General features: G+C 31.2%; 1 protein-coding gene across 1 annotated transcript; it reads left to right on the top strand.

Annotated features, from left to right (window-relative positions):
• The first annotated feature begins 1,891 nt into the window (after positions 1-1,891).
• On the top strand, positions 1,892-11,054 carry LOC139495972 (proto-oncogene tyrosine-protein kinase Src-like). The gene is made up of 8 exons (XM_071284399.1): positions 1,892-2,198; positions 4,081-4,901; positions 5,985-6,029; positions 7,362-7,436; positions 7,951-8,204; positions 8,986-9,142; positions 10,171-10,302; positions 10,772-11,054. Exons 1-8 carry the CDS (start codon positions 2,053-2,055, stop codon positions 11,002-11,004), a joined length of 1,863 nt encoding a protein of 620 aa, XP_071140500.1. The 5' UTR covers positions 1,892-2,052; the 3' UTR covers positions 11,005-11,054.
• Positions 11,055-16,086: the final 5,032 nt, after the last annotated feature.

The raw sequence follows: 16,086 nt of genomic DNA, 5'->3' as shown, positions 1-16,086 counted from the left end.
TTTTAAAGATTGCTAAATATCCATAAAAATCACATTAATATATTTTGATAATTCTAATTTGTAAGTACTGCGTGTTGAGGTGAAACAAGTCATCAATAAATTACGCAATTGTTGTTTTTTATTGTGATTAAAATTGTTTTTGAAATGGTGACTGTTGTATCTTTTGACATTTTAGCTATCATGTCTGTTTGTTTTGTTCACGCCTCATTGTCTATGTAATGAAATTTGATGCGACTGTCATACAAGTTATAGGTTAAGCTAGTTATAAAACCAGGTTTGATCCGCTTTTTTTACATAAAAAATTGTCTGTTCCAAGTCAGAAATATGAACGTTGTCATCCATTCGTTTGATGTGATCAAGCTTTTGGTTTTGCCATTTGATTTGATTCGGCGTTCGCTATTTTTTGGAATTTATTTTTTGAAACAATACTATGTGAAATATCAGTATATGTGCTTTCCAATATTTCACTTACATTATTAGGTCTTTCCACTTTTCTGTGGAAAGACCTATTGTTTTTCTTCTGATTACTTTTTTTTTTTTTTTTCTTCCGCCTAATTTTGTTCTTGCGATAAACATTTGTTTCGCAATATGTCGCTTAGATATTTGGTATATGATATCGAACAGTTTATGCGCTTTTGAAATTTACCCTGCGTAAACGAATACTTTTCTTTGTAGGAGTTATCTCCCCAAACACTGTTTTCCTTGTTAGCGCATCTCCTTCGCAACCGTAAAAGATTATGACAAATTTATTTTACAAAATTGCTCGTTATATCCTTCGCATGATTTGTCCTATTTTGACCGAAGCGATATGACCGCTCCATATGAGAGTTATTTCCCCTTATGCATCTGATATAAGTGATATGAATTTCTATCTTATAAATCATAAGTGATAGAGACCTAGGATCTTTTGATTTGAGGTCCTTGGTCCCAAAAAATGAAAATTAGGTCAAGGTCAAAGGTCAAGGTCATATTCTAATATTTGCTTATTTTCACTTATATCCAAAGACTGTATAAGATATCAACAAATTATTTTTACTAAATTGTTAGTTGCGACATGTCGTAAGATGTAAATTTTGATTGCAAGCGTACGTTGAATGTAAAAGGGAGTTTTCTCCCCTCTTGTATTTAAAAATAGGCGTTTGGTGATATAACTCATTAACTAAATATAATAAAGACCGATTTGAGGTCCTTGGTTTATGACCTTGAAATTGATCTCAAGGTCATAGCTTAATTTGACGTTCTAGATTTTGACCTTTGCTTTTATTCTATATGTATACATGATAAAGATATACAACTTTTAGAAAAAGGTATCAAACCATTTAACCTTGTAAAAAACAACCGGAAGTGACCTTTTGTAAACCGGAAATAGCTATTTTTTTGTACTTTATTAATATAAAAGTATATAGAACCAGATATTTTTGGAATCAGTGTCAAGTAAATATTCAAATATAATCGGAAGTAACATTTTTCAAACCGGAAGTAACAAATTATCTACCTTATTTAAAAAAAATGTATGGAAACAATATATTTTTGGAATCAGCTTACTAGGAGCTATCATTTGAAGATTGAAATGACATTTTAAACTTAGTTTCACAACTTTTCATATCAAAATACATTGTTTTGATGGAAAGACCTTCAATTGTTCTCTGAACAATTGGTTTTTAATTTTCCTTATTGTTTTTATCAGGTCTCATGTTTAATATTAAGTTTTATAGTAATATTACAAAACACTTAAAGTAATGCATGTGTACAACATGTACAACGTCGAAATCAGGAAGTTAAACTGCACATTGTCTGTTCGCTATCTATAAAACTATCACGCAATAATTTAAATATCAATGAAGTTAATTGGATTTAAATTTAATTCAATAAAACTAAAAATACAAGTGAGTCATAGCATATTATATGTTAACCTGGGCCTTGAATTTTGAAACAGGGTTACTTTTATTACGAGATATATCGAAGTTATAAGCAGAAACAGTACAAATGCAGTTATTACAAATACCAATCAAAGCGAGTGTATACTTACAGGATCATTAACTTTGCTCAAAAATGGACCAAACATGTAAACTTTGCCAATCGTGTTTGCGAATCAACAAAAACATTGACGCAATTTCATTTTGTCCTTCGTGTGATGAATTTCTTTGTCCTAGTTGTACAGCGGCTCATAGATTAAATAAAATTACATTGACACATGCGTGAGTACTTAATGAATATTAATCGATATCGCATTATTTTTTAAATTTTGATTTGTAAAATTATTTTTTAAGTTCAAATTAGATATGACTGTTAACATGCTCAATGATACAAATAAACTAGCAAAACCAAATGTTGAGAATGTCATCATCTTTCTCCTTCTGTATACCAATGAGATAATTTTTGGTGCAAAGAAAGATAAAAAAAAAAGGTCTTATATATCTGCACGAACAAACAACTCAACCAACTGCAGTTTTTAGATAATAAAATAAAAGATAGTTCATTATTACACAAAGAAAGGTTAATGTCACAATGTCGACAGCATAACGTCGATAAGCCATTTTACCTATGATACCGACTTTTATGGATTTCATAAGTTGATATGAATTGAAATATGCTTGTATTAGACAGAAATTATGTATCAACGAAGCAACAAGAAGTTTGCAAACACTGCACTGATTAAATCAACAGAATATATCATTACATTAGCTTTTAATTCGGTTTCAACCCTTACCCTCTTTCCTACATTTTGCAATTTAAGTATGTAAAAGTTATAAGTTGTCAATGTGTCTATGTATTATGTGTAAAGCACCATTTTTGAAATACAGATGTCATCTTCAAACAAGCTAGGGCATTCATATTTTGTTACGTTGATTTCTACAAAACATTTTTGTTTACTTTGATTTATACTTTTATTCAACTAGATTCATATTACGGTTTACGAGGAAGAACAGAAATTCCTTTTTTAAGTATTTACAACTACCATTGACCTCATTGAAAAATAGAATTTTACGGAATACATAATTATAATAAATAAATTGAATCTAACTTTTTTAAATTTAAAGGGACCATAACGTGAACTATATGATTTTTCTAGTTTTTATGTCATACAATTTCAATTTTCTATCAAATACTATGAAACAATAAATTATGTTGCTGTGAAAGAAGTTTATCTTTGGTATAGGTACAAAATGGCAAACCTTTGGTGTTTTGATATTATATCACTTTTAAAATGTCGTAATTAATACGGTTATGGGTAAAACATCTTAACTATATATTGATGTGTGTTTATTGTTATAATCAAATAAATATATAGGTAGGACAATATGTTATTAATATAATCAAGGTAAACCAGATACAATCAACGTAGAACAAAGGGACTGTGTATCAAGACTTTAAAAAAAAGTTGTAATGTTTATTGGGAGGTCATTTAATTTTAACAATGAAACTACTTGGTGTGCACACGTAAACTGTTTTGAAGCTTTAACCGTTATCAATTAAAACTGGTTCTAAACACACGAAGTCTGGGGGTTCTTGTAAAATATGTTATTTGATATTTCTTCATGTCTTTATATTGTTACCATTATACTGGTATCGTCTTCAATATACAAAACAATTACTACCATCGAATACGTTTATCAAGAGGTAATGAACATTGTTTACCACAATAAAAGAAAACCATATTTTAGTATGCATCAAACAGTATTTTCAGACCTTATTTTATTAAGTCAGTTGAAATTCTACGTTATCATATTTCTGGTTAAATTTATTATATAATTACATATCTTTTTTAATAGATAAGTGGTTAAAGAAGTGATAACGAACGCGAAATCTATCTGTTAAGTTTAATTTTATTTAATTTTGACAACGCTTGGTTTTTTATTATTAAAATATTTTATTTTTATTTTTTTGTTGTTAATTAGTGACCTGTATTTTTTTCCTCTTTGTATGTGTATGAATGTAAATATTTATTTTCGTAGAATTTAAAACATAAGCCAACACTGTTTTTGACTTTTCTCTCCTTGTATCTTAAAGACAGTGAAGGGGATAATAGACAATAAAGTTCTTAAAAACATTGACGTTAACACTTTTCTTTCTATGTAGCTATAATCTGGTAGTTCCACAACTATGTGAGTCCTGCAAAAGAGGCAATTTACACAACAGCACAGCGGCTTGGTGTACTGAGTGCTCAGAACCGTTGTGCGTGGCATGCGCAGACGCACATAAGCGTAACAAGTTTACGTTACAACATGAGGTGATTTTATCTAGTACCGGTTACGAGGTTTGCTGGAATAAAGCTCAAAGTCCTGATTGTAATGAGAAATTTCCACAACGATCTTCATGGTACAAAGAAATGGTACATGAATGTACAGATGTGAAAAACAAAATACATGAATTGGTAGAGCTAACTGAACACAATAACCTAAACCTTAAAGTTCAAGAAAATGAAGTTGTTGATGCAATTGCAGAAGTAAGACAAGAAATCGAGTGTACAGTTTTGAAGCTTGAGTCTGACCTTAAGGGGACGTTATCATCTGAAATAGACAAATGCAAAGGATCGTACGACACCCAGAAAAGAGAACTTCTTGATATTCAAAAATCTTTGGACGAGTTTCTACAACATCTTGCATCTGTAGAAAATTACGATTTTGCAAATAATAAATTTGGACTCAGAGGAAATATGATCAAGGAGTTGTCTACTATCAAAAAGAGATTTGAGACAACTAACGCTAAAATGCAGAAATTCTATATTAAATTAGCAAATACTAAAATCATTCGTATCCAGAAACTTGGATCAATTACCGTTAAAACTGAAGACAATGTGTTAATGCATAATGAAGGCGAAGAACAGGATCACAAACAAAATGCTGAACGCATCAAAGAAAAGAATATCCCGAAAGAGCGCATCAAATCGCATTGCTTAGGTGAGAAACGAGAAATAAAGTGTATTCCAAAAATTAAAAATAGATAGATGGGAAATCCCGATTAAACAGTTGTGAGTTGTAAGTCTTTATGACATTCTTTTGTTTGCTTGTTAGATTTATTTCCAGGTGTTTAATGTGTTAATGATGTAGGCTTTTCTGCTCATATTTGTTATCATTGTTTGCTACTAAACTCCTAACGAGAAGGATTGTACCTGATATTAATATGATGAAGACATAATCTTTCAATCAGTTTGATTCAAGTCTGGAGCTGGCATGTCAGTTAACTGCTCGTAGTCTGTTGTTATTTATATATTATTGTCATTTTGTTTATTCTCTTTGGTTACATCTTTTAACACCAGACTCGGACTTTTCTTCAACTGAATTTTATGTGCGTATTGTTATGCGTTTACTTTTCTACATTGGCTAGTGGTATAGGGGGAGGGTTGAGATAGTTAACCCCGCCGCATTTTTGCGCCTTTCCTAAGTCAGGAGCCTCTGGTCTTTGTTAGTCTTTTTAATTTTTTTCTCGCTGCATTGAAAACCTGTTGCTGTCCTTCTGCTGTTGTCTGTTATATGGTAGGGTTGTTGTCTCTTTGACACATTCCTCATCTCCATTCTCAATTTTATCTTATAGTGTTAACACAGTTTGAATTCGAATATTTCCCCATACATATTTTATGTTTTGTTTAACTCAATAACCTACTATATTAATAGTGAGAGGTCTTGCTTCTTTTTTTTCAAACCATGTTAAATATAGCATTTTTCTTCTGAGAATGCTGTCCCAAAACTAAAATATGACAGTTGTTTCTCATTTATTCAGTTAGTGGACACAGTATAAATTGACTTTGGCAGATATTTTTTCTCCATTTCCTGCATTTTGAAAATAAATTGGAGTTAGAAAGTTTTGTTATACTTTTATACGTATATATAACATTTTTATCTATGTTCACAATCAGATACTTCTAGAATATAAAGATAAATTTTATAACAAATGAATGCAAACATATCAGTGGATGATTCTACCATATGACAATGACTCAAAATATATCCATCCCTTTATAGAAATATAATTTTTAATTTCAGATCCAAAATCTGCATTAACAGAACCTAAAACAAAAACCTCGACCGGTATGTATAAATTTCACAACAAACACGTTATACCATAATGACTAATGTAAGGAACCACTTTTAAGGCATAAGACACAGCCAGGGGGGAGGTCATGACGTCGCTAAAGTAAAATGTTATTATTCGCCATGTCAAATACTGAAATGTCGAGAAAAGATGCATTTTCGACAGATTTTATTCATTAGTTGAATAAATGAATGTATTGACTATTTTCTATAAATGACTTGCTTATATATGAAGATAAGTTATGAAGAAATCATTAATGATATGTTTTCTAATTGGATAAATGCATGAAATATACAGGCATGAATCCTTAAAAAACGAGTTGAAAGAACATACAAGATTATTGTATATCTATGTTGAGACGATATTGGATATGTTCTTATAAAACTCAGCTAGCGATTATCTTCTAAAACAAAAAAAAAGTTAGGTGTGTCTGGTCACAGTATAGAAATATCCCAGGAATAAATTGTTTACGTATATATGTTTCGAACCCTTAAAGTTCCTAGTAAAAGTATGCCAAAAATTTGTTTTTCGGAAACACTTCGTATATTCGACTGTATTAATGGAAAACGACAGTCATATTCCTATCTTGGTACAGTCTTTTTCCGAAAAACATGTGTAAGCTAATCGTTCTATTTACAATAGCCTCATTTAAAATAAAATAAAAACGCTACCATCCTTATTACATTTATTAATATTCATCTACAATATTGTTTATAAATGCTGTTAACATGTTTTTGGATTAATTTGCACTTCTCATAAGTGCAAATTGGAACCACACTTTTTTTTGTCCTAGAATCATCAAATTTGGCAATAATGTACCTCTGGGGATAAATAACACAATACAAAAAAGAATTTGATGTGGCTCGCCCGGTTCGGCAACTGGAGTGAAAACAGTGACAAAATCCTGTAGGATTTTTAAATATCCTATGGGAGAAAAAAATATCCTACGGGATTTTGTCACTGTTTTCACTCCAGTTGCCGAACTGGGCGAGCCACACCAATTTTTTTTTGTATTGTGTTATTTATCCCCAGAGGTACATTATTGCCAAATTTGATGATTCTAGGACAAAAAAAAGTGTGGTTCCAATTTGCACTTATGAGAAGTGCAAATTAATCCAAGAACATGTTTGTTAATAATGTGGAAAATATATCAGCTAAAATACTTACATTTCTGTTTTGCAGAATCGAATAATATCCCATAGTTTATTGCAAAGTTTTTTTTTATCTTTGAAAGTTCCTACATGTAGATCTGTATTTTTGAATCGTATTCTTTTGTTCAGTAAAATACCAGAGAATAATGCATTTCAAACTATTTTTTATCAATGTAGGATGGTTTCCTGATATTAAAAGATCATCCCTTGATCGGTTTGAAAAGACTGTTTATTCAGGGCGAGTTTGGAAGGGTAAGCTAAAAACGAACAATTGAAAATGTGATACAGTTCAAATTGAAATGAATGTCTATCTAGCATAATATGTATAAATATAAATGTTCGTACAATTAATAAAAGTGATTAATCTGCAATTGGAACATACAAATACCAGGTATGTATACAATAGGGATAATTACTCACCAAACAATGTCAACTGTTTTACCTTTATACATGTCATATGTATAACACAAATGTTTATGCAATGTCTTATTTAAGTCTGCTTATAATATATGTAATCTGATCACAAGAAAGTTTGCATCAAAATGTAAAGTCACATAATAGACCCTCAGTTGTAAAGACTGTATTACATGCAAAGTCATATACTTAAAACTAAATCATTGGATCCACCAACCACGTAGCGGCTCGCATTGTATTTTTTCTTGAAATCTATTTTTGTATTGTTTGTTTTGCATTTAATATGTATTTCCAATACAATTTGATATTTGAAAAAGAAACAAACAACATTTTGACCTCTGATTATTTGCAGCAACGTTTCAAGGTTCTACAATAGCCGTGAAGAAAAACGTTGATAATAACCCGTTGTCCTTTTTAAAGGAAGCTCACATATTAAAGGGGACATCTCATGAGAACGTAATTAAAATGATAGGAGTCAGCACAGAGCACCACCCAGTATCTCTAGTTATGGAATATCTTACGGAATATACCTTAAAACAGATTTTATTAGATGATCATACATCAATGGACACATCTATGAAGAATATGACTGAAATGACATCTAAGGTGACAATGTTCTATTCCAAAACAAATAATGTTTTGACGAGTCTTTTCAATTTTACCTTTTTCTTCATACTACTCAATAGATAAACCATATATGTCAAGACTTAGGTAGTTGACGCTTTTAACTTTTAATAAATCGCAGTATCGGTTATCTTTCCATGTAGTTAATAAGGATTTTGAAGCTATTTTTACATTTCATGATTAGCTTAAAAAGAAAAAAAATCAATTATAACCTCCATTTTGTTGCCTTCTTCTAGAGCTCCTATATGACTTCTAAAAAAAAAGACCATGCCTGATTATTTAATGATATAAAAACACAACGTTCTCAAAAAAGTTGAAAAAAAAAGATACATTTGTTTTCAGTATCGTCTAAATCTCACGAGAGGAACAAATACAACCTCTATACATATATCATGCATTACGATTTTTTTCCATTCTGATTAGTTCAATTTTAAATACTTGAACAGCTCAGTAAGACTCAGGTTTACATTTCTCAAATTAATCTGCCTCGATGCAAGAAATATCGCTACACATTCGATCATTTTAATTCAATGGTTAAATGTATATGTAAACTAGTAAGAAACTACAATAAGTCTATGCTCATAGTCTGTCCGATCAAAAACAATAGCCGAAATGTAACAGTTTTTGGGGTTAATGTAAAAGCTACCTTGTTTAATAATATTTAACATAGTTAACCGTATGTATGTATTCGTTCACGACGAAATATAAAGTTTATCAATATAAAAAAAAACTGTACGTTGAGTTTAAATTTTGTATATTTTAGATTGCTAAAGGAATGGATTTTCTAGGAACAAGGGAGATTATCCATTCCGATTTGAGAGCAGACAATATATTATTTGGATCTAATTGGACCCCGAAAGTTTGTGGGTTTAAGTTTGCGCATATGACAAACGACCATACAATAGATCCCAAACGAAGACGTGAGTAACATCTTAACTAGCTTGAATATGCAAATGCAAAAGTCTGAAAACATTGATATTAAACGTCTAGATCTAACATAGCTTTGTGTAAATAACGGCAACATTTTGACTGATATTCAGATCTGATATATCGGTATAGAAGAAACCAATCAAAGTGTAGTTTGGTGCTGAACCCGTCGCATACTTTGCATGCATTTTCTGTCATGGTGTCGTTATCAGGAATATGACACCAAATCGGTGGAATTAAGATTAGACAACGATTCTTGTTTCTGTAAATCAAACCATTGAAGCAGAGGAACAAGATAAAGAAAGATTTGCTAATCCAGTAATAATAGTTTTAAAAACTACTGCTTCCTGGATCAATATAAACTGACAGCAATGAAAATGCTAAAAGTGCGTAAATCGGCTTTAACATTAATCAATCAATCAAAACGTTATTTAATACGATTAAGAGCTAATGATACTGATCAAAATTTGGATATTACGCCATTACATTAACATCAAATTAATTTTAAAAACTTAGATTTAGTTAGTGTCATTGGTTTTATTTTTTGGGGATAGATAAGCAATGGTATTTTCTTAGATTTTTTCATTCAAGATGTTGCCACAGTCTATATACCTCCAGATAGAAAATGTGCAACTCGTCAGTCATTTAAAGGCAGGTTCACGTTAATTCATCTAACGGATAATAATGACTCCCTTTTAGTTAAATGCCAAAGATAAATAATAGTCTAGGTTTAGCTGCTGTAGTTCTAGTTTACAGAATCAAACAGCCTAGTTATTAATGGTAAACACTTAGAAATTGGATAGCCATGTATTGGCACACTAGTCAAAAACTTTCCACAAAATATTAAAAAAGAGTAAGATTTGATTTTTGCTTTTATTTATAGAATATAATATTTATACATAGCTTTTGCGTTAGATCTATAACTTCCTAAGTTGATTGAAAAACAAATAGAGATAGAATTATCTTTACCTAAGTTATCAATAGAAAAAAACAATTAAAAATGTTATTAAACTACACGTAGGCACTATACCTCCGGTAAGATGGTTGGCACAAGAGATAATCGAAGGGGAAAAAGCAACCACCAAATCTGATGTGTGGTCTTTTGGAATACTATTAATGGAAGTGTTTGGACACTGCCAAATACCTTATGAAGGTAAAGTTTACAGATATCAAATAATAATGTTTCTGACACATACGTAATTTTTTTAAGGAAATTGTTTTTTATTCACATTCTTTGTATATAATTTACAATTTACAATATGAACACTCAGAAATATCCGACACTCGCCAAATTTACTTTAGGGAAACTCAAGATAGATATAAAAAAAAAAAAAAATTCAACAGAATGTTTTGTACGCAAGACCTCGTTTCGTCTTTCTGTGACTCATCAGTGTAACTCGAAGTAAAATGGCATGTGCGATTTGATTACTCCAATACACTGGTCTTTAACAACGAAGTGTTTTCAACTAGCAAAACAAATGTTCTATCAAAAATGTGTACTTAAGCGTAGCTTATTTGTAAAATATTACACCATTGGTTACTAAGAAAAAAAAGTACCAATATAATTAAACATAATTATGTCTCGATCTAAACAATGTTTAATTGTACGATTCTTTTTTAAGACTTGAAAGATCCAGAGGTATTTAACAGAATAAAAAGGGACTTAAGGCACATACGACCTGATTGTTGTCCTGAAGCTATTTATGATCATGCCATAGATTGCTGGTCTAAAGACCCGGATTCTCGAATAACATTTGAGTATATATCTCACTTTTTCGGTGACTACGAAATTTGCACAGAACATGGATATGATGAAGTGGACGATCTGGAAGATGACGATTACATGAATCAATGACTGGTCAATTTCAATGCACCTGTGTTGTTTACTCTTGATAAAATGATTAACTGATTTTACATTCATAGTTTAAACATAAAAAGGAGATTACTTTGTGTTTACAATACACTTATTTGGACATTATTCTTCCAATAATGATCTGGGGTGCTTTTAAAGAGATTCGAAAAACCAAAGGGACAATCTGCATGCATATATATTCATTATATAATTAGAGCAGTCCATTCTATTATATGATAAAAGTTGAAGTCTGTAGTTGCCTTGTAATGAAACAATATCATAAATCGACGTAAACAATTGCAAACAATGGTTCCTACCGATAATAGCATATATTCATCATTTTTTTCTTCTGTACTCTTATTACTTTCTTTTTTCTTCAATTTTCCGTCTTTTGGTCCATATTTAAATATGTATATGCTAAATAGATGTACCATTCTAAACATGCATGCTCATACATGTATTTTTGTATTATATTGCTATAAATGTTAAATGGAGAAGACCTCATATGTTTGTTTGGCTTGTTTCTTATCCAATTTGTACTTGATCAAATAAAATATGTTTAAACTAATTTGTTATGTAAAAACTATTTGTCTGTCCAAAGTCTGCAACTCGGTTGTTGTCAATTTTGCTGTTTTCAATAATTTATTTTTTACATAAAATAGGCTGTTTTGAATTGTTGAACATGTGTAATTTCGGGGCATTTAAAAGCTTACTATGTAGTATAAGCTTTGCTCATTATTGAAGGCAATACAATGACCTATAGTTATAAATTTCTGTGTCTAGTTGTCAAGGCGAGTGACATTTTTCACAAAGCATCTTAGTTAACGACTTGAATACAACCACCTAACACACGGATGTACTGTATATCATTTATTATTATCTGAACGCGGACACGACAACCACTGTGTGGGCAGTTTGAGAGCCTTGCACTAACTCAATAAAGAGGAACCCAATGCTTATAAAAACTTCCTCATAGTTGATTTATGATATGTTTTGTTGCTCCTTTTTGTAAATAACACCACAAAATGAGATTTGTCACTGGGTTAGTACTTATGTTAGATAGCAATATACAAGAACTTTACAATCCCCATTTCCTTGCTTTCTTACAAATAAGGCGTACTGTTTGTCAAATATATGTGCATAAGTATGTAATCAGTTTTGATATCCAGTAGTTGAATGGTTAAAGATATTTTTTTTCTTTTTGCTGTATGGCAACAACCTCTATGTATTTGCCAAATAAAATATTGCAAAAAGAGGGCAAAGATGTTGCATATTTGACCCAAAGTAGAATTGCAATCCCCTGGATTGATACCTTTTCTAAAATACTTTACAATTTTACATATATCTATCAAGAGAGATCAAGAGTGCATTTCTTTCTAACCAAAGTTTGGTAAACGTTGTGTGCCGTTTGTTATAGTTTGTTTAACGTAACAGAAGTAGAAACAAATGCATCGTTTGTTTAGAGGGGATTGAAATTTTGTGTAATTTTAGACACTGTTTTGAGTTGTGACAAGCAAGAACACGTTTAGATAATTGATTTAATGTTAAAGTTAAAACAAAATGCATGGTTTGAAATAACAAACGACGAACGGCAAACTGTAGACGCATTTCCAGCCAGTGTATAGTTTGTCAGTTTATGCAAAAAAAGTATGTTCGAAACAAATGATCAAAACTTGTGCTCGCTGAACAGTTTGTATCGATACTGGTAGAAAGAATTCGCACCAAATACAAATATGTTTGTCTTTCGTCTCATTTTTGTGTGAAATAACGTCAAAAAGATCGAATGAAAAAAAAATGACTGTAAGGTGACCTATCATAGTTGTTATTGATCATTTCTGTGTATTTGGTGTTCTGTGAAGAGCTATCTCATTGGCATTTGTATCACATCTTCTTTTTTATGCTACAAACATTTCTGGACAAACGGAAAATACGGACAGACAAATCAGAAAATAGCCCATAAAACAGGTAAAATATAATCTTGATGTTCTTATAAACCAACTTTGAAAGATAACTTAGTCACCAGTCGTCTAACAATAAATATTATTGCACAATTACTTTAATATTTGAAAAATCCGCCGGTAACAAAATTGCAGGATTTGTTTCCCTTCCGGAACATCTGAGACCATTCCAGGAGAAAACTGCGAAGCGTGTTATATAGTTAAGTTTTTATATAAATTCAGCCATGATTGACGATTAGAAAATTTCACGAGTCGAGCAGTCTTAAGATCTGATGGAAACTTTTTTTACCCTGAGGACGCACTGGTCCAATTTTCCATAAACAAGAGGCAGTCTAATCAAGACATACGAAGGAGATTGTTTTCGAAATCGATCTATGGAGTTTGAAGGTAACCGCAAGTTGCATTTTTTTCAATTCTCTTAGCCTATACGCAAAATTGAACCAAGAGATATGAATTAGTGGAGTTTCCTGTTTCTACCCATTCAGTCTTTTATCAATCCATAAGATGCTTTTTTGTTGAAATCTACATACGTTATTTCATTGTTCTTGGTACTTCCGGATCTTGATGGTTTTTAGCCTTTAAGATGGCTGGGTGGTAGAAATATGAAATATAGGATTTTTATATTTTTTGAAAAACAAATGAAATTAAATTTTAAAATATGGGTCACCATTTATTATATTATTTATGTTAGGGTGATTGTAAATTGTTTTCCGAGTTATTTGGTCAAGATAACTTAGGAAATGATAGGAAATTGAATGCAAATAAGGTTCATTGGAGATGTTCAAAACACAAAACTTAATATACAACATGTATGCTCAATCCCAATATCATAACCGAATTGTTAAATATGTATAGAATCATTCTGTCAACGCTGTGCTAACTAGACCATTCAAACTCCACATTTGAATCATAATTATTAGAACAGTTCAACCTTTAAAAAAATGTGGAACGCGGTCTATTCTATGATGAGATTAATCATGTTAACTCTATAAACATAAACTTGTTTTACTTGCAGTACATTAATTTGTCAAATCCCAATTGTTTTTATTGCAGGAGAAATTAAACAAACAATAGTCAGTTTTTCCCTTATAACTCTTTTACACTTTACCATTTGCAATGTTTAAGACAATGTGTTGCACACACTCACAGTTTGTGTTACGATACTGTACGGTGACAAAACGATATCATTAAAGAGAAGAATTTGTGGTAACGTTACAGAAGACATCAGTAAGGTCGCCGAATATTTGTTAGTTTCCTGCTCAAAATGAAATTTTCAGAGAATAAAGATTGAAAACAAGCACGGTTACTCACAACTTTCTGTTCACCAATGGATTCGTCGTTCATTTTAGGATCGTGTCGATTGTTCTTTTAAATTCTTTAGACCAACGAAATAGGAAAACAAAATATGCCGTTTTTGAATGTTTTTTTCCCTATATTTTCTTTGTATTTCTAGTGTATTTTGTTGTTAATTTCATCAACATGTATCTGCGAAACGGTTACCCCCTTCTTTCCTTATAATTTCTGAAGTATTTTTACAAGGAGACTCCACATGTAGAATTCAAAAATAATATGTGAAGTAGTTAATTACGTACACCTCGTCTTACGACAAGTGTAGGCATGTGTCAATGAATGTTTTACCCCGTTAAGAAGTAACATATGCGTACCAGAATGAAAATAAACAAGAAACATTGAATGCAGGTTGGTTCTGTGCAATTTATTTCCTTACAAAAACTACGGAAATGGGCCGCCGAAAATTATTTTGATTCATAATAAACGAAACGGGAACTTATGATTGGAGTTTTTGAAGAAAAAAAACACAATGGAAGACTACTTCATCTTTCTGGGAATATATCAGTAATCAGTACTTACCGTTCTATATATTTTGTGGTGCTAACAGATCTTAAAAAAGAAAAAAATAGCAATTTTACCCGCAAGTGGCGTTCTACATGGTGATTTATGCAGTCGCAATTTCAAATAGTTATCAATTGGAATCATAATCCCATAACGACATATTGAAATTACGGTAAAGAAATTTAAGTAAACTCCACATCACAATAAACAAAATATGTCCGGAAGCGAAAGACAACTACATGATCAAGGAAAAGTAACGAATGGTCAAACAACAGTTCAAAGAAGATGACCCAACCGAAATATAAATCACGTGAGAGGTAAAGTGTTCTATATGAGCATTTTTAGTGTTTCATTTTTCAATTTCTTATAGAATTGAAGTTAATCCGAATAGGTATTCCTAACATTCCGGGTAGTATTAAAATATGAAGAATCTTGTTAGGAATAATCATGTTGAAAAGTTTGACATTTTGATAGCTACAGATGGGTGCACTCCTAACCTGTACAGCAAGTTAACTTGATAACCAGTCATTTGGACTGGTCAAAGTTAACCTGTGACCGAATATAGGACTGCTCTGACCAGTCCTAGGACCAAAATCTAGTTAACTTGAAAAGCGGACTTGGACCTAGGACTGTTTTTATGTCTGCCAAAAAGTTAACTTGGAAACAGGTCCGCTATTGATATTAGTTAACTTCGAACCAGTCCTGTCATAAGTTAACATAAGTTAACTTCGGAACCAGTCCTGTCATAAAGTTAACATAAGTTAACTTGGAAACCGGTCCTGCCACAAAGTTAACTTCTGCTTGAACAAATCCGATCAAAACCAGACCTGTTCCAAGTTAACTTTTGACTGGTCTGCTCAACACTAAGTTAACTTGTAACCAGGACCGCTCTTCGTTGATTTAAAAAAAAATAATTTTAATATCTTTGTTTCGTAGAATAAACATCGAAAATAAAGTAATCTGAAAATTAATACTTCCGTTTTATGAACAGGATTAAACACAAATAATTGATAATAAGTACGCACAGAACGTAACACAAATTTATCTGTGATCTGACAATCTATCTATTATAAAAACGATCTCGGTTACAATGATAACAGGCACTGAATATATATATATATTCCGAGATCAAATTCAATCATATTATGTATATTTTTTAAAAGAAGTATATTTGATGTTAGGTGTATACGTCCTTGTTAGTTATACATCCTTGAACTATGCAGCCACAATCAGCAATAGTTTAATTCATTTAAACATTTGTTAAATAATGACTACA

The sequence above is a fragment of the Mytilus edulis genome, chromosome 11 (genome assembly GCF_963676685.1).
Source record: "Mytilus edulis chromosome 11, xbMytEdul2.2, whole genome shotgun sequence".
NCBI classification, from domain to species: domain Eukaryota; kingdom Metazoa; phylum Mollusca; class Bivalvia; order Mytilida; family Mytilidae; genus Mytilus; species Mytilus edulis.
Note: the sequence above shows the minus strand (reverse complement) of the source record. Positions and strands in the feature narration are given on the sequence as shown.